The sequence below is a fragment of the Geospiza fortis genome, unplaced genomic scaffold, assembly GCF_000277835.1.
Source record: "Geospiza fortis unplaced genomic scaffold, GeoFor_1.0 scaffold11, whole genome shotgun sequence".
Lineage (NCBI taxonomy): Eukaryota > Metazoa > Chordata > Aves > Passeriformes > Thraupidae > Geospiza > Geospiza fortis.
In genome coordinates this window covers 9,158,485-9,181,973 of record NW_005054304.1, presented here as the reverse complement: position 1 = coordinate 9,181,973, position 23,489 = coordinate 9,158,485, and the positions used below count along the sequence as shown (strand labels likewise).

At 39.2% G+C, this 23,489-nt stretch overlaps 1 protein-coding gene across 2 annotated transcripts in view; it reads right to left on the bottom strand.

Moving 5' to 3' along the window:
• PDLIM5 (PDZ and LIM domain 5) overlaps positions 1 to 23,489 on the bottom strand; it is a 76,540-nt gene that overhangs the window by 4,136 nt on the left and 48,915 nt on the right. Inside the window, exons 3-4 of one of the 2 annotated variants that reach the window (XM_031066422.1) lie at positions 5,618 to 5,660; positions 4,019 to 4,365 (exon numbers count right to left, since the gene is read on the bottom strand). In XM_031066422.1, the coding sequence (XP_030922282.1) occupies positions 4,019 to 4,365; positions 5,618 to 5,660 (390 nt within the window). The remainder of the gene's footprint in view (positions 1 to 4,018; positions 4,366 to 5,617; positions 5,661 to 23,489) is intronic. The other variant, XM_005418136.2, reaches the window with a different exon arrangement.

Sequence of the window (23,489 nt, the reverse complement as noted above, 5' to 3'; positions counted from 1 at the left end):
TATAGACTTATCATTATTATCAAGACTATTATCAATCCTTAGACTAGCACGACTTTAAAGGGTACAGGATCAAAAAGCTTTGCTTCCATTAAGTGATATAAAGAATGTGTCAATTTGGGAAAAGGGAACAGAAGACTCAAACTACATAAATTACTCCGAAGTTCTACACTTGTTATTCCAAAGCATTAATCTCTAAGACCTGCTAAGTGCACATTTATATTTACACAATTTACAGGAGAAAAACTGTGAAAAACTAGCTCCTAGGACATAAAATTTCTAATAGTATTAAAAATTAAAACCCAACAAAACTTTAGAAGTCACTTTTATTTTTGACACTACCTCCTCACTGTACTTTAATGGTTTAAAGTATTTCTGGGGAAGAAAGGTGGAAAATGAGTGAGGAATGATGTTACCTGTTAACAAGTAAGAATCAGGCCTATTAAATGGAATGCATTAGTAAAAACTTAAGCTTTAAAAAATATTTAATACTTGATAGAATGTGAAAGGCACAGTACAAAAGATTTAATTTATTGACACACAATATTAGTGAAGAGCGTGTATCACATATCAAAGTTGATAATAGAGAAAGAGGAATAGAAACAAAGGCAGTGGCAATTTCAGGATGGAGAACAAAGAAAAATGGAGTAAAGCGTCTTAAACAGTTAATAGCAAAAATGAAATGTGACAGTTAAAGCAGTAATTAAAGGTGTGGAAATACATGAAAACTTTATAATTTATGTGCAGTTTACTGCATTCTAACAAGTACCCCAGTGAAATAAGCAGTCTTTCACATTTGTTATATAACAAAGTGGTATAAAGAAAAAAATCCCACCGACTTCTCTGGTCCTACTAGTCTCCTTTGTAAGGCTTAAGAGTCTACTAGTAATGACTCAATGAGGCAACAAGGTGGCGCCAGAGACAAAGGAAACCTCAGTGAGACAGGCTCTCTCTTAGCCTTGAAGCAAGGGGAGAAGCCAATAAAACCTCAGTGATTTATCATCCTAATAGGCACAAATCAGAGTATATGGACGTTAAATTTTCTTTTCCTGTATCAATTCAGAATCCAGCCCTTCATTCCACAGTTCTCAAAGCGATTTTATCTTTATACTGTATTTCACCATTTACTAGTTGTATTACCAACACCAATGAACCAAGAATTTATCAGTACACGCAAACACCACATGAATGTTTTGTAGAATAAAAATGAGCTGCAAAATGTAGCACAGTGAAAAGCAAAGTCACATCATGTCCAATGCAGATAAAATAATGTATTACACTGAGAAAAGCTGAAGCTGTTTGCAAAATTTAAATATGCAGCTCTGTAAGAGCTGAAATTTTGCAAAACCAGAATACATGCTGGTTATTCCAATAGGAAAAATAACCATAATTCAAGTCCGGTGCTTCTGATACTAACTTTGTCGCTGCTGCTATCTGCAAGGGAAAAAAAAGTATTTGATGTGTTAATTAATTCTTTGCTTCTTAAAATAGTACAGGAGTTTCCAAATCCAAGCTCTGGTAAAGCCCTGTATCACATAAGTCAAACTTACAAACATAAGAGAACCTATAAGAGAAAATTTTAGCCCAGCTGAACTTTAACTGGGTGAAGTCTGTGGACATCTTACCTGTTTTAAGCAGCAGGCACATCTTCATGCAAGAGCAGGCAAAAAGGTCTTGATAAAAGTGCAAATGCACATAGCCTAGGGAAGGCAAACTGTTTGCTTTCTAAGGCAGAACTAAACAAGGGAAATTAAACTTCCTTTCCCATCATGAAGTCACATAGTTGATATCCTGAATGTTTTTCGAGGGAAGCCAAGAGGAAGGGAGGAAATTGTGAGTATAACAAGGTGCATGTCTAAAGAACTGCATTTGCTAAGCAGTGCCATCTATGAACAACGTACAAGTTGGCTTTCTGCATGTTTTGAGAAAATGAATCCTACAAATCACAGAAACAAAATGGAAATAATTTCAGACTGACCAATTACTCCAAACTTCAATGTTTGTGATATGTTATAGATGTCATTGATACCATTTTCAATTGGGAAATATTCAAGTATCATTGCAGAAACTTAACTTTTCTAGGTAAAATTAAGTAGTGTAGCAGCAGACCAATATAACCACTTTAGTGGGTTTGTCCACTTGTTTTTGTTTTGTGCTTTAGGACTGCAGAATACTTAGCCAGCCCAAACACAATATTGTAAGAAGGACTGCAATATAAAGTGGGTTTTTACAATTCTGAAATGTTTTCAAACTTTTCTAAACTAGATCTGCAAGGCTGACAGTGAGACAGGGATTTCTTCACCTCTCAGCTGTGATTATTCACCCCCTCTGATGGTATTATTCATCCTCTAAGTAAGGTAGGGCACATAGCAGCACTCATCCAGTCATCCCATCTTGATAGTAAAGTGCTTACTCTGTGCCTGCAGCGCTTCCTTCCAGGAGACATAATTTTGTTGCTATTGTTCCTCTTTTTCAGTACTAATTGCTGCTTTTGAATACTCCTTACACAGTTATTTGCTAAAACAGTATTCCTGGAAAGATAAGAGAGGGTTTGCCAAGTGTATTCAACAACTGCACCAGCAGCGAGCAAGTCCTTGGGATCACTCAACTCACTTTTTGCAGAGTGGATTCCTGCCATCATCTGTTTAAGAAAGGGCTGGAAGTTACCATGGCTACAGTGCAATATAAAACGCATACGGGCTGCATTATGAGTCCACACATGGAAAATGTTCATACTACAACATAAAGGGAATAAGTACCTAAAGAAGTAGGTTTTTTTACCCCATAAGAAACTCAACTGAAACTGCAATTTAGTCAGTATTTTAGTTGGCATGGATGTTTACCTTTCTGTAGGGTTCTTCATATACTTTCTAAACTGAGAGAATATCAGAGAGGAGAGGCACAAGGCCTATTCTTCCAGTCCCTTTCTTTTGCGGGATGGGAAATAGTAACCACAGCTTTTAGCTTTTAAGCCCAGGTTTCACATTCTTAAAACTGAAGAGAAACCTACAGTTCCACTCCTGCTCTTTTTACTACTTAATTCAACTGCTGGTCACAGAGGCCAACTGGCATGTGACTGCTCATCCCCAGCCTCCTCCTCTCCCCCAGGCACAGCAGGCACTGGGAACCAGTCCCTGAGGGGCTTCAGCTCCCAGACTCTGCCCAGGAATTTCTGGGAGAGGCCAAGGCATCCCTAGGCAAAATCTTGCTGCAGGTCTGAGTTCCCAGGACTGCTGCTGGGCTCAATTTAGTTTACTAATCTATTGTTTACTAGTCTAGATGCTACACTAGATAAAGCCTTTTATGTTTCCTACAGTGCCTTAAATGTTCAGCCTCTGATGCCCACTTCAACATAAACAATTACTTGAATAAGGAAATTACTCATGTTTTAAATCTGCATTGCTTGTTTCGGGTGAAGGTCAAATTTAAAGTTGAGGTATTTATATTATAGCACTGCAAAAAAACAGCTTAACCCCATCAGCTTCCTAGAAAACATCTTAAAGCTTCTCCTGTGTTGTGCAGAGAATTAGTGAGATATCTGTCCCTTTGCCTCCTTCTGGGACCTTTTCCCACTGGTTCTGCCAGGGTCACGGTTGTTCTTCCAGAGCATCTCATTCCCGCCCATCACAGCACCCACTGACCCTTCTTGACAGACTGCTCTGCATTTTTGAGTGCCTGCTGCTTTCAGTCACTGTATTGGGTGTCAAAATACACAGTGAGATTGGACATGGAAATTAATACCAGGCTTGTTGTAAGGTCCAGAACGTGGTGACAGAACAAATCATGTAAAGCATTCCATGGTCCTTGTTCAATTTAGCCGTGACACTCTATAAACTGACGTGTCACTCGTGAGAAAAGCCATCACCAAAAGTCTAGCTGGTGCCCTTTGAAATATCACTTTTAAAATAATTTCTGAGGAGTAAACAGCTCCTCCAAGCTGTGTTTCCCTTGGCCCTCAAACAAGCCCGGCTTTTTTCCTGTGAGGAGAGACCCTCACAGCAAAAAATGAAATCCCACCTACCCATTTTGCTGTTTACTCTCCCCCTGGTTCTCTCTGCCTCCTCGTCGCGGCCCCTCGGCTGCGTCCTGGGCGCCGTCGGCGCCGTGCTGCCGTGGGACAGGAACTGCAGGTTTAGGAGCCGCCGGCGCAGGCGGCCAGGGCTCAGCGTTAGGCTTGGCGTTAGCATGCACTCCAGCCTGCGCCGGCGTGAAGGCGGAGGACGGTGATGGGATGGAGGTGACCTTGGAGGAGGTTACAGCTCCAAACGGCCTCGGTGTCTTATTGAAAGCCACGCTGGCTGTGGCAGTGGCTTTGGGTGCAACAGCAGAGGCAATGGGCACAGGCTTAACTACTTCGGTAGGTTCTGCCTATGTGGGATGAAAAACAAAACAGAGACACACAAAACCACGGCAAACGCATGCACATTCCTCAGCAGGGATTTTTAGCTGTTCTCGAGGCAGATGACCCACCTGGCGCGAAGCACAGAAGCAAGCTTTACCAAGAGTGCAGCCAAATGTATGGGAAAACAAGATGAGCCGTGCATCTTAGGAGAGGGAATAATCCCAACATGCACAATCAATATGGAATTCCACAATGCTAGCTCCTCTTGGCATATCCAAAACAGACACTCCACAAATCAAACTCACAAGAAACTGAAAAACCGCTCTGTTGCAAAACCCAGCGGGTAAGTCATGTGGAAAAAACCAGATATTTGTAGAAAAATCCACATTCCATGTCTCAAACCCAATTTGAGATACGCACGTTCCCCATACACAAATGGAATGTGCAAGTGTTCACACACTGATCTGCTGCTAAGACCTTTAAGAGCAGAACGAGAGCACATTGATGCTCCCCAATGTCTCCACACACCCATGTCAGATTATACACTCAAGAAATCTGATTTTCTTGTTTGCTTGGGGTTTTGTGCTGGAAACTACATTTTAACATTGCTGTCCCCAAACTGTGACCTTTAAAGGTCATGGTCAGCAGAACAGTAATGTACTACACATTAATTATGTCCACTGGAGAGGCTTTTCAAGTACAGGCTATTTATAAGTATTTTCAAGTTTGCAAACAGCATTTTTATCAGAAAGAGGATTTTGAAGCTGTTGTATAGAATAAAAAATTAGAAGAACTCAAGAACAAGTAATTCTCCAGGGCATTAAGGAAAGTCAGGGGACTTGTTCTCGGAAATTGTAATATTTGGATAGGCTTCTCTCAAATACCAGGAAAGATTTCAGTGTCCATTAAAATAAACAAATCCCCATAAAAAATTTTAATAATCAGTGCCGAAAAAATTCTACCTGCTTTTTTCTCTCTTAGGTACAGAGGTAAAACACCAGCAATATCTTAAAAAAAGGTTCCAAGAGTTGAAGAATAACATTTATTCACCTTTTTTTTTTCTTTTTGATAATCATTTCCAGCCCTCTCTATTCTTTTTTAGGAGGGGAAAAAAAGTAATAAAAGATCCAAATGCTGCAATACTCTCAATGTAACACATGGAAAAGAAGCATGTTATACTGAAAGTCTGAATGCCAGTGCTTATCCACAACAGGGTTTGACAGATGGGTAACAGTTAGTGCCACATGCTACATTTCTTGGTTCTGATGATGAACATACCTTTGTCACATGAAAATGATCAGGTTTTTGTATAGAAGACACTCTGGAAAAGAGAAACAAACATAAATGTAAAAAACGAATTCTTTAATGTTTAAGCATTTCACTGTTCCCCTCACCACATCCACCCATACATAGGTAAAATACATCATTTTGTTTCCACTATAGGAAACAAGAAGTATTCAAGTTAAATCTACAACACTGTTGTTAATACAACAAAAAGGCAAAACTGAACCAAATTAATTCCAGATACAATGTTAGGAAGTCTAGCATCTAGCATTAAGCACTATTATGTTTATAAATTCATAATTCTGTATCATCACTGCAGAGACTTCAACTCCAATCTGCTTTCTGTTCTTCACTCTTTCACAAGAAACGGTCACATAATTCCACAGCTCTCATTAATTTATCAATCTATCAGTATTTATATTTAAAATAGTGCATAGCCCATATACAGGCCTAAAACAGAACACTTCCTTTTAGAATAACACAAATCCTCCCAAAGAACTTGGCAAGTTAAATAATACAGAAAATTTTTACACAGTCTTTGGTTTTCCAAACTGAGGTTAATGTCACTGCAATTCCATAGTAGATGGCAAAAAAAATCTCTCCCAAACAATGGGCATACTGAGACTACTGTGGGGGGTGGGAAGGAAAGGAAGTATGGCGATGAAAAAGATTAAGTAGATAAAGAATTGACAGATGTTATATCTAAATTGAAATGGCAACATATTACAGGTAAAAAGCATCTCATTCAATCGGGGTTTATTTCAGATTTGCATATACTTACAAGCAAAAACACACACATGTACACTAAAATTAAAAAAAAAATTAAACCTAGCAAAAAATCTGATATAGTAACATTTTGTTTTCAAACATTGCTGCTGGTACACTTGAGTGTTTTCATGCTGTTCTTGTAGAAAATTGGATTTTTGACACATTTGCGTCATATTTCCAACACATCTTCTGAATAAAGTTTTGAAAAACTGCAGCTGGGTTCTGATTTCCATCAGACAATTTCCTAGGGAGGCAAAAAGGTTCATTTAACTGGAAATCAGCTAACAGAGGCTACATTTTAAAACCATTTCTACTGTATAAACCAGCTTTCCAGTTTTTACGAGAAAAACACGGATAGCTACAATTGAATTAGGCACACTTGTTACCTTTAACAACTCTTTTTTAAAATTTTCCATTCTGTCTTCTTTTTTTTCCCCTTAACTAATTTGCTCACAATGTTTATTCCTTCCCCCAAAGTCATCTGACGGCCCTCAGGGCTCATCAGATCCCAGCAACAGGAATCCTGATGCAGGTTCAGCATCTACCTTACAATAAAGGGAAATATATATATAATCCAGGTACCATGCTGACAGGAGGAAGAAAAGAAAACAAAAAAGAAGGAAAAAATAAGGGAAAAAATGCATAGCATGAGAAGATGATGTTCTGCACTTGGCCTTCCCCACTCGTGCATGGCTGCTGACACATATTATGTCCACATCAACAGCAATTCTCAACAGAGAGAGGGTTTTGTCTGCTCTGGGGAACAGGTCCCTTCTCCCCTTTCCCACAGTGTGCAGCCTATGAAAGCCTGACCTCTGGCCCCTCCACAGCACTGGGGTGCATCATTAATCACTCCTAATTGCAGAGTTGTCAATTTGCAGTAACAAAAGCAACAAGAAGGGAGAAAATAATGCCAATACATACGGAAACATTTCTTTCTTTTTTTAAGACCATCTCTACCTTAGGTACCTTTGTTCATTTTTAATACAGTAACTTGAAATGTTTTATGTATCTATTAAGCTGGACAAACAGGAAGAATTAGGAAGATATTGACTATTCAAGTCAACTCCCACATTTCACACTTGAGAAAAAAAATCTTTCTGTGCTAATGCTGGACTTTTGTTTAAGCCACATAAAAGGAACACAATTATTTTTCTTTGTTTTTTACAAAATAATAAAATTTGAGTTTGCAATGCATTACACTGCCTCTATACTCATCAACATAGTGCTGAGCAAAAATTTCATGCCACTATTACCAGACAACCAGAAGACATACTTTTCAAAATTCATCTTCAAAAATATAATACAATAAGAAAAAAAAGGGTGGGGAGAAAAAAATCTTGATAACCAAAATGTTCACGATGTTCCTTTCAAAAAGACAGACAACATAACATTTTCCCCACAAACATACTTGAACCAAGGACATAAATTTGTGTGCCCCAGACATATTTAAAACAGCTTAACTTGGCCTTGTTGACTTCAGACCATAATCAGACTAAAAAATCTGTGATTTATCCCATATTGTAAAAGGAAAATGTTCACCCAGCAAACTGAGCCACCAGGATCATAATGTGAAAAATGCATGGTGGTTAGACAAGACAGTACAAAAGGAAATGCACACTTCAAGTTTAAAAGCAAAACACATCCAACACACACATTTAAGAAAATTCTTCCTTCAGGGCTATTTCCCACAATATTTTCATAGATACCACTGAACAGCACAGCCAAAAAGTAATTAAACTGCAGAATCATGCATATTTCTTAGCTGTTAGCACTTCACTTGCCACCTAGCAATTAAACATATTAGGATTTCATGCAGGCTTGGTCCCATTGAACGTATGAATAACTGATGATAAAGGTTTTCAGAGTGAGATGACACACTTGCCCTGTTACTACTTACTAGAAAAAGCAGGATGGCTTGAAGCATGGTATTTCTGAATGATTTAAAACTAGCAGTACAGCATATTAGTTTGTGCAATACTTTCAAAAACATACAAACAAAGCAAAGACATAAGAGCTCAGTATTTAGCCTTATTATAAACAACTCACACAAAAGACCTTGGCAAATGATTACTGTATCAAACTTCATAAGAATTATTATAAACAACAAAAACAGCAGCTGCAGTCATTGCTTACTGACAAACTATTACTGAAAATGAAAGCGCACAATTTTTTTGCACAGCTTCTACATCAGTAATTTCTTTTTTATAGGAGGGAAAAAAACCCCAGCTATATTTAGCTTGTGTAAACAGCTCATTTTGACCAAACATGATCAAATTTACTGTCTAAACATACCACAGGACAATACTCTCTGATGAATACTTTCATGACATTTAATGTAATTCAAAACATTCCAACTTCCAGAGCAGCCTTATTAGGAAAATGAATTAGTCCACTCTTAACTGTAAGCAGTAGGCCCAACAAAAACTATTCATTCTTTAAATTCCCCTACTATGCATTCATTTTCCAAGTATTTCACCCAGTTAAAAAAAACAAAAAAATGGACACAAGCATTTTGACAGAATCCTTCTATAGTTATCAGTAAGTGGAAAAACATTATTAAAGCTAAAACTACACTTCTTCATGCTTCTGCAGTAAGTACAATTTGATACACCATCTTCAAGGACTGATCAACAGCAACATTGTTATCTCAACAATCAACATTATGGAAGCAAAGGCTCAGCCACTAAACCTCTAAATCTTCATTGAACCTAGAATCCAAAGAACATGTCAGAGCTGTCTCTTCTGAAATCCATTTAAAGCCCCATCATCCCCCACCCATTTAAACCCCCTTAGTCAGGGGACTGTAATGTACCCATAACTTAAAAAGCAGATGAAAAACTCAATGGGGAAGTCACAAGAAGGTAACTGTGCTAATATGAGCCCATCTATAAGCAATGGGAACACACAGCTCTGGTACTAATATAGCTGCTGTGTTTGCTGTTTTGGTATTTCTGCAACCAGAAGGATTGTTCAAACTCTTGTGAAAAATATAACAAGAAGGTGCAGCACCTTCAGCAAGTAATAGAATCATCCAGGTTGAAAAAGATCTTTAAGATTGAACCAAACCATAAACCTAACACTGCCAAGTCCACCAAACGAAGTCAATGATGGAAAACTTCCTCTGAACTTTATTTGTTGTTCTGAACTGAACCTTTCTAATAGAAGGCTGGAAAAGAGGAAGGATTCCCTTCCTGTCTCACATCCTGCCCTTCCAATTTTCAAAACTAACTTCTTTTTCCTAGCTGGTGAATCATCAGGAGACAAGTTTTGGCAGCAGATGCTACATCCCTGAAAAGCCACTGACCAGATCTTCCTTCTGAAAACCTGAATTTTTCATGGTCTTGCCATTGTAGTCTGCAGTTCTGTTGGTTAGCTTCATTTTACTTCAGCTGACAGGGGAGAAAGCTAAATAAATTTGCTTTCTGTACATTAGCCAACTCGTGGAACAAAGATGACAAGCAGAAAGCATTTAACATATATAACAAGCCATGACTTTCACTAGGGGTTATCTGAATAAAAACAAACACAGACATAATTTAAAGCACAGAAAAAGGAACAATCCAAATATATTTCTTTTCTTCCTTAAACACAAGCCCCTTCTCCATCACAGACACAATTAATTTCTTACCAATTTTGCTCTGGCTCACAACAATAGAAGAAGAAGAAAATTGTTAAGCTTGCTTCTTGTTGCAACTTACACACCTTCAGAAATGGTTTCCTTGCATACATTAATACAAAACATATAACTGTGTTTCTCACAGTTTTATAGAAGCACACATTGCCCCAGGCAACATCACTTGGTACATCAGCACTTCAGCAATCTTGCCAGGGCAAGCATCTGTGGCCTTGAGATGGCAAACCTGTTCACAGCCCAACACATGGAAAAGCAGAGGCAGCAAAATCATCATTAAGTAGAACTCAATGAAAATTGGAAACTGTTGCAGTCACTGCAAATAAAAAGATTTCTTTCCTTTTTGCCTTAAGAAACAGCAATGTTTTCAAATCTGTACTCTGGTCATTGTGGTTGCTTAGAGATGGCTGTCAACATTTTATTTCATCAGTCATTCCCTTTGTTCTAGTTTATTGTGCTAGCTTACATTTAGTTGAACATACCAAATTATGACAAATAGTGTTAATTACAATCAAACAGCGGAAATGTCAGTGCTGCACCCAGAGGGCAGCTGGGCACTAGAACAGAGCTAGTTTGTGAGTCACTCTCAACAGATGCTACACTTTCCCTAAGTTTAAAAGGGAATAAATTAATAGAATGTGTGTTCATTTGGTTTACTCTACAGAATGCTTCACATCCTCATAGTGTGCCTTCCCCAGCACACCAGGGTACAATGAAGCACTAGATCAGGTAAAAGAAAGAAAAATTATGTTCTTGCTTTTCTGGCTGTTTGACAGTTGGCCAAATCAAATTTAGGTCTCACGTCTTAAATTTAAATAAGGCTTGTGATTTCATCATTATGTGTTAAAATAAACAGTGCTGATATTTTAGGAAAGAAAAAAGCTGCCCTCTGCTTTGGTATTCCTATCCACAAAGGTTTAGCTGTTTTTAAGACCTCCCAAAGACAACTACTCCTCAGAGTCTCATTCCTGTGGTCTGTGGCAACCCTACCAATACATTTGTAAAGAGAATTTAAGTGCAGGCAGATAATATTTTATTCTATTACAGCAAAACCAAAACCAAACAAAAAGCTAAGGAAAAAATACCACGGAATTTATCTCACTTACCTTCTGTCAGAGGCTTTTGAAAACATGGTTTTTGCTTCCAGGAAGGCAGAAAGTTTAGCAATCTGGAGTTCCCATGTTATGGCTAGCCCTGACTACGAGAGCACATCTGTACACAGCTGTCCATGACTCCACCAGTTAAAGCCTGGACAGGTAAAGTATCCCCAGTACCAAGTATGCCAATGCCTTACAATCCCGTACGGCAGATTACTGCCAGTTGTCTTAGAAAAGTCATAAAGCAGCCTAGATACTGTGGTAGCTCAGTATGTCTAAATAATCAAGATAATTTTTATCAGTTATGCCTTGGTATAACTACATTTTTCTTTTCTTTAAGCCTTCCTAAAGCTGTCTTGCTAAGTAATAGTACTGCCATAACAGCTAAGTGCAAGTGACAAGATAAAACAATTATATCTGGTTTTCTAATAAACTAGAATTTACATGTTTGATTTTCTTTATTAGTGCTTATTAGATAATAATTTTAACACAGCAAGCTACCTTTTAAAAACAGACATCTTAAAGAAAAGCATCGGTCTAAATAACTCACAGATCTAGTCAGTCCTGCAAAACCCTTAAAAAAAAGGGATCAGCTTCACATTGACTTCAGTCTGTCATCAAATCTATGTAATAATTTAAAAATCTCAAAACTAAGCCCTGAATTATTTTGGCCAGTGCTTTCCACAATATGGTGACTAATGTTTAAATTACCTCCTTTTAAATTACCTCCTTTGTTTAAATAAACTCAAAAGTGTAGTCATATCTATTTTAACTGGAAATTCACCACAAACAGCTCCCCACTCCCAAGCACGTCCTTATTTGGTTTTTATTTTTTTCCCTTAAGTGTGTGTGTGGGAATGAGCATTTTTTTCCTCAAATGAAGAATCTGGCAATTTAGAGAGCTGTTAGTTTATATTTTACTTCTTCTGGGAACTAAGAACACCTCTCCTCTACAAAGCAGCTCACCCATTTATCACTTCCAGGAAGTCTGAGAAGGACAGTGGAAGTGTAGCTAACCAAATGGGATGAAAACTGCAAGGCTGTTGGAAACCACTGCTCCAGAAAAGCCAGGGACACAGCAGTAGTCACCAATAAAGAAAGATGATGATAATCTATTTTTAAAAGGATAAACTCATGCTTGTTTTAATAGGACACGCTATGGGTTCAGTTATTTCCCATTAAGGTCAGGAATCTCATTAAGATTTTGTTTGACATCTCAGTGGGACCTACCAGCAAACCAGTCAATTTTCTTTCCCTCTCAGCCCATCAGACACCTCTCTTCCTTCCCATGTCACCCCAGCAGCAAGGGATGAATACTCCTCCTGAAGGTGCACGAGCACAGGACCTGACTGGCAAAGTGCCACAAAGGCTGTCAGGGGCCTTTTCACCACAGAGACTCTGTAGCCAGCTGGTCTGTAGCTGCACACATAAATCTGGTCTTAAACAGAAATCCAATTCAGCTAAGCCCAGTTCATTACAGAAAATAAATAAACAAGTCCTGTGGAGATTCTCAGTTCAGTGGAAGACAATTCTCCCAGGCTTCAGGCCTGGGAAGCTTAGAGAAGAAAAATGAAAACAAGTATTATCTCTCTTTCTGTTCATGTTCTTTATAGATATGTATCTTCAGAGAGCTCTATTCATAGTTCACCAACAGTGTGAAAGGTTTTTACTTTGACATCAATCAGATTTCACCTTAGCCATCCTGGTTATAAAAGGACAGAACCTCTTAATAAAGGATCTCTTTTTCGCCTTCTGAACCATGGAGTCATTTTGTCCATCCCTGACTCCACAGCGTCAAAGCCCCTAGGTGAGCAATGCTAAAATAGATTTGAACCCTAACACAGGACCCCCAGCCAATCCCACTCAATCCTAAATGCAGACATAGCATTGGCCAGCAAGCTGGGTGGTGCAGAGACCCCGACCAATCAGTTGTTCAAGTGCAGGAATTCTGAACCCCCTATAAAAGGGAGCACTGAACAATAAACCCAGTTGTTTGTCACAAGATCCTCAGAGTTCTGTCATTCCTGTCTCCAGCCAATGACCTAACACAATACCAGCACACACCTGAACCAGCCCTCATGGCAGCAGATGTTTGGGGGGCTCCCACAGGCCATCCCCAAAGGGAAAACCACCACAGGTAGCACTGGCTGGGGGTAGCACAGCTGAAGCACTAAAAACCACATGCCAGAATTATTACTGTGTCAATTTAATGAGCATGCACTTGCCAGAAGCTGTTAACTTTTCCACTACAGACCCTTGTTTTTCTTGCACTTTATCATTTCCATGTATTGTTTATATGGTTATATATTTAAGGTCGTTGGCTTAGCAGCATGTATTACAGGTCTAACAAGTTGAGAAAAGCTATTTATGTCTCAACATAGCTGTCTGCTATAGTTCTAGATATCTAACACTTCAGTTTGGCAGTTTTCTTGTGTTTTCCTTTCAACTGTATATCAAGACCTCAAGTTAACCTGTCCAACACATCTCACCATGCCTTCAAGGGAGAGAGAAATCTAAGGTGAACTATCACACTATGAGCTGCAGCTGGAAATTATTTTGTTTACTGCAAAAGCTAAGCAAGAAAGCAGCAGAGACCTTAAACAGTTCATTCCAGCAGTCAATAAATTGTCCAAAGACCCAATTATTAAGTGAAGGTGCATAAAGCAAAGTCCTGTTATTCTTCTGCTGTTCGCAACAACCATGCAAGAGGAGAAAAATTAATAAGCCCATCTGACTCCAACTGATCTCACTAACTATGAAGTTTTCCTTTCCCACCATCTAGTTTTTGAAAAAAATTACCTTATATCCTTCTCAGCTAAAAATACTTAGGGGGTAACAGTCACAGCACACTTACAGCATATGAATTAAGTTGCATTTGTGGGCAGATAATCACTGATGGAAAACATCTGATCATCACAAAGCCTGTTGCGATCTGTCACAATGCTGCAAACATTACTTTCATCTTGCCTCATAGCCGAAGCGAGTAATATTTGACAGGCACAGTATGTGCCTTTGTTACCTCATAGGGTTTTGTGCCACAGACATGACTTTCTACTGACAATATCCTGGACTTTATCAAAGGCAGTAATTATTCAAAAAAATTGTGTGGAAAAAAGCCCTTAAAACAGTGCAGCTGTGAGATTCAGCTCATACTTGGACACTCAACTCTGCAGCTACTGCTCACTTTGACATGAGGTGGTGCAACAGATACATATCTAGTTTAACTCACAGTGGTGTTACTCAATTTGTATTTAGCAGTTTTTCAGACCTCTAGAAAATACTTTATACCTGAAAACTTGTCTGCTTTTCCCAACATTACCAAACACCCCATCTTATACTGTTTTCATGACGCTATCGCTATCTTTCAGGAAGACATTTATTTTCCAAACAATCATTAATTTATTCTCATTTTACTGTTTACTAGAGGAAAGTGGCAAGAGCTGATGAGTCAGGACACTAAAATTTTGATTCTCAACAGCTGAGAACTTGCATGGCAGAGCACAGGTTTTATTTAATCAGTGTCTCATTCTTTCCTGTGGGCTGGAGCTTGGGAACAGTTTATCTAACAACACTTGTCAGTTCACTTACTTCTCTGAAGGTTTTTTCCCTATTCTTTATATCCCACATACACAGAGGTGCAAAATTAACTATCTGAGCTTAGGAAAATAATCAGTTACCTGCATAGGTACTAAATACACTATGTGGCCAGATCAAGCTAACTTGAACTATTTTCAGCATATGAAGGGCACAGCCCATATATAAACCATGTAAGCTTCTTTTAATCCATTTAGAGACAACTGTCCCTTGACAGATCACCACATATCCTTTTATAATTAAAGAATGCCTGCAAGTTAGCATCATAAACCATGCATGTTGGAGAGATGTGTTTTTCAAAGGAAAGAAACAGGTGTGGGGCATAGTCTGCAGTGGGAAAACAAAAGTGTAAATAGAGACAAGTAACATTATTCATGGCACCCAAATAATGAGATGAGTGTTTATGAACGAAAAAAGGACACACATTACACAGCTGACTGAGATAAAATGAACTTGGGCATCCTTAGGTCAGGTAAGCTACCCATACTTTATCAGGTTTTGACCCACTAAGATCCCAGAGTAGACAAAACAGTGAAAATCATTTCCATTCTTGATGTTGTTCCGTCAATTTTCAGAAGATTTTAAATAAATGCCATCAAGCATGTCCCACAGTCCAGATAACGCCAAATAAAATCCCCGCTGCCTGGTCCGCTTTCTGAAAAAGGGGACAAAAGTGTCTCTCTCAAATATATTCACATGCTATTCAAATTCAAAGATAAGGAGAGTAATATTTTAAGAAATGTTTAAACTTTCCAAAATCCAAGCTTTTCCATTTATCTGGACTTGGCCAGGAGCGCAGGAAGCACCACTACTGACGCATTACTACCGAGCAACTGCCAGATCCCAAGGCTACTTCAGGTTCTGGCAAGTCAACCAACAGGACTTTAAAAACTTTTGATCAGAATACTTTTGGACCTGGGTCAAATTTCTTCAAGCTCACTATCTTTCTGGCAGTCTCACTAAACTATTGAATTTGATGGACATTTGACTTAACCCTAACACTAGACCCTCAAAGCAGCAGCAAGAAAGCTCAGCCTAATGTTTGCAGAGGGTCACTGTTTTACTGAGTTTCTGTGATCTTTCTAAAAACACTTATCCTTACATAACTAGTATAGAGAAGAAACAAAAATAAAAGATCATTGTCCCAAACAACTACAGACAGTACAGTTATGCAATTCTCAGGAAGCTTTTAATCAGGGTCTTTGTAAATTAGTAGCACAGTCAAAACCAGATCTGTGTTGTTGCATTCCTTAGGAAATTACAGTGCACGAAAAGCACATCAGACTTCCAAAGCAAAGTTCCCCACACCAATACAGGCTTCCCCTGTATTTCCTAGCTTGAGACTTTGACAGCTTTGCTCTTGGTCTCCTTTGTAGGACATAACTTTCTACAGCTGAATCAGAGGGTGCCGAAAACTTTCTCTAATAACAACACCGAGGAAAAAATGAGACACAAAGCAGCATGATGACAACAATGACAAGACTGGTTTCCATCACAGTGAAAGAATTTCTTCAACTTCATGTTCCAGTCCTCAAACATTCACTGGCACAAAACATGTCAGCAACAGGCACAGAATAACATTAGCTGTTACTACAAATTGTTTTTATAGCTGCACACTGGGATGAAAGCAGAGGCTAGAGCACTCCTGGCATTCTTGTTTCCATTTTGTAAATAGTTTGCTACCATGTTAGGCTGGACATGAGCCGGCAACACATGCCTGCAGCCCAGAGAGCCAACCCTGTCCTGGGCTGCATCCAGAGCAGCATGGGCAGCAGGGGAGGGAGGGGATTCTGCCCCTCTGCTCTGGTAAGACCCCACCTGCAGGGCTGCATCAGCTCTGGGGTGCCAGCACAGGAAGGACATGGACTGGGACTGGGTCCAGAGGAGGGTCACCAAGATAATCAGAGGGATGGAGCATCTCTCCTATGAGGAAAGGCTGAGAGAGTTGGGTTATTCAGCCTGGAGAAGAGAAGGTTCCAGAGTGACCTTACTGCAGCTTTTCAATATCTGAAGGAAGCCTACTAGAAAAATGGTGAGGAACTGTCTACAAAGGTAATGGCCTTAAACTGAAAGAGACTAGTTTTAGACTGGATGTGACAACAATTCTTTACTCTGAGGGTGGTGAGGCACTGGAACAGGTTGCCCAGAGAAGCTGTGGATGCCCCACCCCTGGAAGTCTTCACATCCAGGTTGGATAGGGCTTCAAGTAGCCTGATCTAGGTGAGAGGCATTCATACCCAAGGAACAGGGCTTGGAGCCAGATCTTTAAGATCCTTTCCAAGCCCAGACATTCCATGATAAGGTACTTCTGTAGCAGCACTGTGTGTTTTGCAGATCCAGCTAAAGCCTGAAGGCAGGCAGCAGAACTGCAGCATATTAGACACACAAGCACCATGCAACTCTTACAGCAGCATTTGTTTGCTCTGCACAATCTGTGTTGGATTATTTTCAGACATGTCTGTGAGCCTCCTTATATCATGCACTCTCTTAATAAAATATAATCAGGGACTGATTTCAGCAAATGAAAGCATCCCAAATGACTCTTTGTATCCCCCCGCCCAAAGCACACATTTATACCCATGAGTAATTTGGACCAAATAAATGTAATCTGGGCCATGAAGGAGTTTTAACAGATGCATTGCTCTGATGCAGCTGTTCACAATTACTGACGTGTTGCAATGCACTTCTTATTACTGGGTGTTTAATCTATATATAAATGCTTTATTTTACTACTCAAAAGCTTGGCATTTAGATGGTATCTGAAAGGCTTCAAAACTGATGTCTGCCTGTGATGTCCCAGCTGGCTATTTCAAAGTGTGCCAACAGAATTAAAATGTCACCAAAGATCATGCCACTGAGGTATCTGTGCTATTTTAAGAAGTGAAGATAAAGAAACAATCTCAAGTTGGCCACAGTTTAAGTCTTTCGCTAAATAATTAGAGACACAGCTTAAAATAAATATACAAGGTCAATGGCATATGCTAGCCAAATTACATGCTAGCAAACAAGCCCCTGAACTTTCAGAAAGGTATTGTATGGGTTGCACAGGTTAAAGCAGAAATGGGTAGAGGGGTTTTACTTGAGAGTGTGAATGGCAAATGCCCACCAGTCACATGGGAGAACCTACGCACTGTTTCAATGTTAACAAAAGAAAGAGCAGTTATGGGGAGAACATTTTAAATATTTACCTGAAATATAAGAGCTTTGAAAGCAGTGGCTCATTGACTGCAGAAAATATTAGTTACAAACAGTTGGCTGATTTGATCATCCAAATTATTTTTATACGGACGCTGCTTTACTAAAAGATAGTGTCTTGGCAAGCCATGGGGAGAAGTGCAACTTCACATTCTACTACCTGAAGGCATTTTTTCATGGCAAATAAAGTCATGGGTCTCAGCTGCTTCCTACAAGAATCTTTAGGCATGGAAAGGCATAAATTTCTAGGCATGCACTTCTTGAGTGATCTCTTTGGACAAAGATGAAAAGCTCAACTGTTCAGACATCTCTTAATAACACATTTATGTTAAGCAGACCAATGACCAATACAATTTTTCTTGGCCCAACTGCTATCTTCAACAGGAAACATCCACAAACAAGGAGGAAAATAAATCACTGACTTGTGAAAGACTTTTGCAGTCTTTTGCAAAAACAAGGAAACATTTCTACACAGTCCTGAAAAATATTCTGTGTGTTTACACAAAGCTTGGGTTACCATGGTTTGGAAACCAACTAAATAGTGCCAGCCATCCTCTGGTCTCCCTAGGTGATATCCCATAATCATCTTCACTCTAGCAGCCACATGCACAAGGCCTGATTTTTGGAGAGCTCTCACCAGGGCTGGTCCTCATCTACCCAAGACTTTTCTACAGGCTCAACCAGTCCAAGAAGCACAGAGTTTGAAATGATTGACTACAATAGCTCTCTAATCCCACATTGAAAGACTTTCATATCTACTATCACAGAAATCTGATCATCGGGGTCCTGCCCCATTTTTGGCCGTTTTCCCTTTTGCCTCCCTGCCTGACCATGAGTAATCTACAGTGATCTAAGGCAGGGAGTAGCATTAGACCATTAATGCCATGTTCTGTATCTCCTATTTCCTTTTCTACTTACCTACACATGTAGCAGCTGACAGACCCTCTTTAGGAAGAGCAACTTAAAGCAAACAAACAAAAGCATCACAAACAAGCAAACCCCACTCAGACTGACAGACAGGCAGGAAAACAAATGCTGAAAATGTCAAGAGGTAATTTAATTCAGTGACTAATCATGAGACAAGTTTTCCATGGATTTTAAAAAAATACAAAACCAAACAGCAGGAACATGGTGCATCATGAGAAGAATCGGATGAATTCTTCACATTTTTCATGAATAAAATCACTGGGGAGAATTATACAATGAAAAGGGTAGTGAAGAGTAAATATCTAAAGTTTGCAATACTCCACCTCACCCTCATACTTCCTTTTGGCCTTACCCACAGTGTGCAGCTATCATTAACAAAAGGTCACTCTCTAATGCTGATGCATGGGAGGCAAAAAAACTCCTCCTTCCTCCTCAGCCAAGAAAACCATACTGATCAAAATAAAAGGTGTAATTTTAAAATAAAAATATAAGAGTACATCCTCAGAAAAACTCACAAACAATTTACAATCTTTTTCATCTCTCTTCTGCAAAGAAAGAAAACGCAACCAGAAGGAATAGTTTCAGTGTGTCCTTTAGTCAGATCTTGATCGACAATGTGCTCTGTCTGCTAATTACTTGTTGATAGCAGAAGCAGTTCAGGTTCAGCCCTGCAAGGCATTATGTTTCTCCAGGAAGGCTGATAAATGCCTCAAGCTCCATTATCTTTTATAGCAGATTAAGTCTTTCCCATTAAATAAAGAACCTTTTTTTCTTCCACATGAAGATAAATTCAAAACTTTATAAATGTATTTTATCCCAAAATACATTTGTCCTTTCTAGTATAAAAAAGAAACAGACATCTAAGTTATGAATCCATCCTTCCTACCAAGATAAATCTACCAGATTAAATCATTGAACCAGTTCATGATTTCCCTGACCTTCCCCCCACACCACTCACCAGCTTTAAAATTATTAAAAATAACATTGAATTGATTATTACTCATTTCAGCACTGGCATACTACTTCCACTCACCTCTACATGGTGCATACCATAGGATTTGTAAGCAACAACTACATGGTGTATTGCAAAAATAGCTAATCTTAGTGACAAACGCAAGTAAGGATCATTTCTTTCTGACTAAAAGAAATAAAGTGACTCACAGATTTTATTAATTGACATAAGATATTCTGAAATTATCTGGATCCTAAATAAAACCCAACCTAACATCTTTTCACAGAAGTGGCTAGAAAGTGTCACTTATATGAGACATCTAATTCTCTTCTTCCTGGTTCCATTTCCTGCCAAAATACCCTCTATATGGTAACTGAGATTTCATATCGATTTTTTTTCTTTTGTTGTTGTTGTTTTTTAACCAAAGTATTGTTAATCTGAGTTGTGCTGAAACTTGAACTTTCCCCAAGTTCCATGTAAGCCCCTGTTCACAATACTGTGCCACCTGAGTCTAGCAGCCCTGCCACAAGGGAAACTTCCATCTGCCCTTGCTCCAACTTGCACTAGGAGCTTTCTCCCCCAGGACAGCTCCCTTTAGCCGAGTCAAAAGCTACAAAAATCCCATAACCATACTCTCTACATAATTAAGTTATTCAAAATTGGTCCTTTATAGGCAGCTCCAAGAGATGCAATACACAAATATTAGTCCAGCGTTCACTTAATCTCAAGTAAATGGAGCAGTCACTTATGAGTTAAGAAGATTTTGCGGAAAATGACTGACTTGTCCAGCCATCACCTTCCTGCCAAGACTTGGAATGGAGATAACTGGCAACTCTTTCAGTCAATCGTCTCCAAGATCAGTATTGACAGCAGGCACACTTAAAAATTTCAGTACTTGAGAGGCCTTGAATGGAAAATATTACACAGTACTTGCAAAACCTGTTATACATTATATTTAGCCCAGTACGTGCATTTTAGTGACTCCTGTGTCACTGAGACTTACAGTCTGCTCATATGGAGGGTCTTTACATGTAAAGGAAAAATAATCAGTTAGCAATCAAGCAGCATTACTTACCTCTGAAGTCACTGTCCTCATTAAAACTTTGGCTTCCTACACTCTGTAATACATTTTAAGAATGCATACTACATTCCATTTTTTGCATAGAAGCTTAGGAGCTGAAAAGGATACTATAAGTCAATAAGACTGACTGACTAGGTTTGGTCATTTTCCCTCCAAAAGACGTTGAGTGTTAAAAGTCCTTCCCCCCTGTAACGAAACTCACATTACTTGTATAATCCAATCCCTTTTGCCAAGATGGTCTCTCTTACAGAGCAGCAATCAGTCACAGGTTGAACAGAAACAACAGACTGGGCCAAAGAAGCAATCCCCCAAAACAACTGCCACTCAGAAAACCCATTTAACTGTTTGGTGAAGAGTTTATTCCAAACAGAAAGCAACATCAAACATCAGCTTCAAACCAGTCTTAGCTGCTGACATAGACTCTCTATAAAGGTTGTGCCTCTCAGACAATGACTTACAACCTATCACACAGCACATTTATTTTGGAAGATTTTGTCCTCAGCCACACCCACATAAATATAACATCAAATTTTCATGGGGTTTTGTTGTTTGTTTTGTTGGGGTTTTCCAAGTTATATTCAACTTGTGTCTTGGCAAGAGTTTGAAATGTGAGGAAATTGAGGCTTGCCAAAACCGTGGGAGAAAATACTCAGCAGACATCATAAACTCAGAAGTTTAAGGCATTAAGAAGACTATCAAAGATTCCAAAATATGAAAGCATATAAATCTGTTGTAAATTTAAATATAAGAGAGATTGAAACGATTTGCAGATTTCATGTTAACAGACAAAGTGCTCAGCTAAAACAGCCACAGGAATGCTGGAAAAAAGCTAAAGCTTAATATGCACCAGTGTTTTTACAAAGTAGGGATCAAACACTGTTAGCATCAAGTGTAATTAAGCCTAAACTGAGAAAATATGCAAGAACAAGAATAACTTACTCCATTAATAAGATAAGTAGATGTCACTAAGTAAAAACAAACAATCCAGGTTCAGTTCTGGTTCAAGCAGTCACAAGTCCCTCGCTGTATCTATGAGTTCCATTTTCAGAATTTACACAAGTGAAGAAAACTGCCCAGAATTTTAAGTGGACAAATTATTACCTCAAGTGTTCTTGAGATATTTCAATAGCTTATTTTTTTCATTTCATCTCTATACATTTATTGCTGCTTTTTTTGTTGGTAAATTCTCATGGACTAGGACGAAAGGCAAGTTTTTGTCATCTTTTATCCTTGCAGAAGAGATGTCATTCAGCACAATGATCCAGCCCTAACATCTCTGTGCTGCAGATGTGCCACTTCTGCTAACACTGTCCTTACTTGAAAGATTCCTAATTCTTTGAAACATAATATTCTTACTGACAGTTGCTTCCCTGCTTTTCTTAACATCCCAATTCCCACTTCTCAGAGCTCCCTGAAACTGGCAGGAACACTTCCCTTGTATTGATTAGTTGCCTCGGGGTTGGGAGAGCAAGGATCTGACATCTCCAGCAGCAGCCAGTGGTGTCGGGTCGTGTGCAAGACAGAGGAGGATTGTAGCACAAACACCAAACAAATGCATCAGGTTGAAAGGGCAGTTGACAATTTTTATGAAGTTGAGATAGGGTCTCTCAAACCTCCTTACTCATCACAGGAAGGAAGAGAAACTTTCCTTTCTGAGCACTTTTTGGGCAGAGGCTGCAGCACAGGACTGCACCAGAAGCACCATGATGTCAGGAGGAAAGCACATCCTCTGGGCCTCTGCCCCAGCAGGGAGCCCAAGTCCTGTCAAGGCCAGAAATTGCTGCCTCTCCATGAATGAAAGAATGTGCACATGAGCAACTGAAAAGACAAAGGGCTTTTTTTTTTTTTCCTGGTGGGAATAAGGATTCAGCTGTGACTAAACTGAAGTGTCAGATGAATCCTGAAGACTTCCTATCTCAAGCCCCAAACCGCAAAGATGACAAAGGCTCAGATCTGGCACACACCCTACCAAAAGCAAAAAGAGGACGCACAGAAATAAGTAAAGAAAACTGTCTGACTTTCTGCCTGAACAACTCACTTTGAATTTGGTAAAAGTGGGGATACACTGTGCACCAAAGTTGGAGGAAAGTGCATTTGGGGGGGCGGGGGGGGGAAATCAGTGTGAGAAAATATTTTTCATCTACACACAGCAAAAACACCTCAATGTTGTTAGCCTGTCTGAGACAAGAATTATGTTGATAGATACATGAAACAACGCCTATAAGACCCCAGTTTAATTATTAGTTACAAGTGTTTATGATAATCAAACCCACGTGTCTTGTGTAAGCACCCAGGTTCTCACCATGCGGGTGTTACAAGGCACGGTTTAGTTCTCACTCCCCCCTCACGCTGAATCATCAGAAAGCAGCCACAGTGGGTCTGGATACCAGACTAACAGGTTCACTGATACAATACACAGACAAAGCAATCCCTACTGCTTTTTAACTCTCTTGTTATTTTTCAGGCTGAGTGTTCAGTCCAGAATACATCCACTGAAACACATCCTATTCAGCGTCGAGCCAAACACACCCTGCCGGAAAATGTGAAGCAGTGGGGATATTAAAAAAAAAAAACAAACCACACACCAATTTATACACAGTTCTTTGTTAGTCAATCAC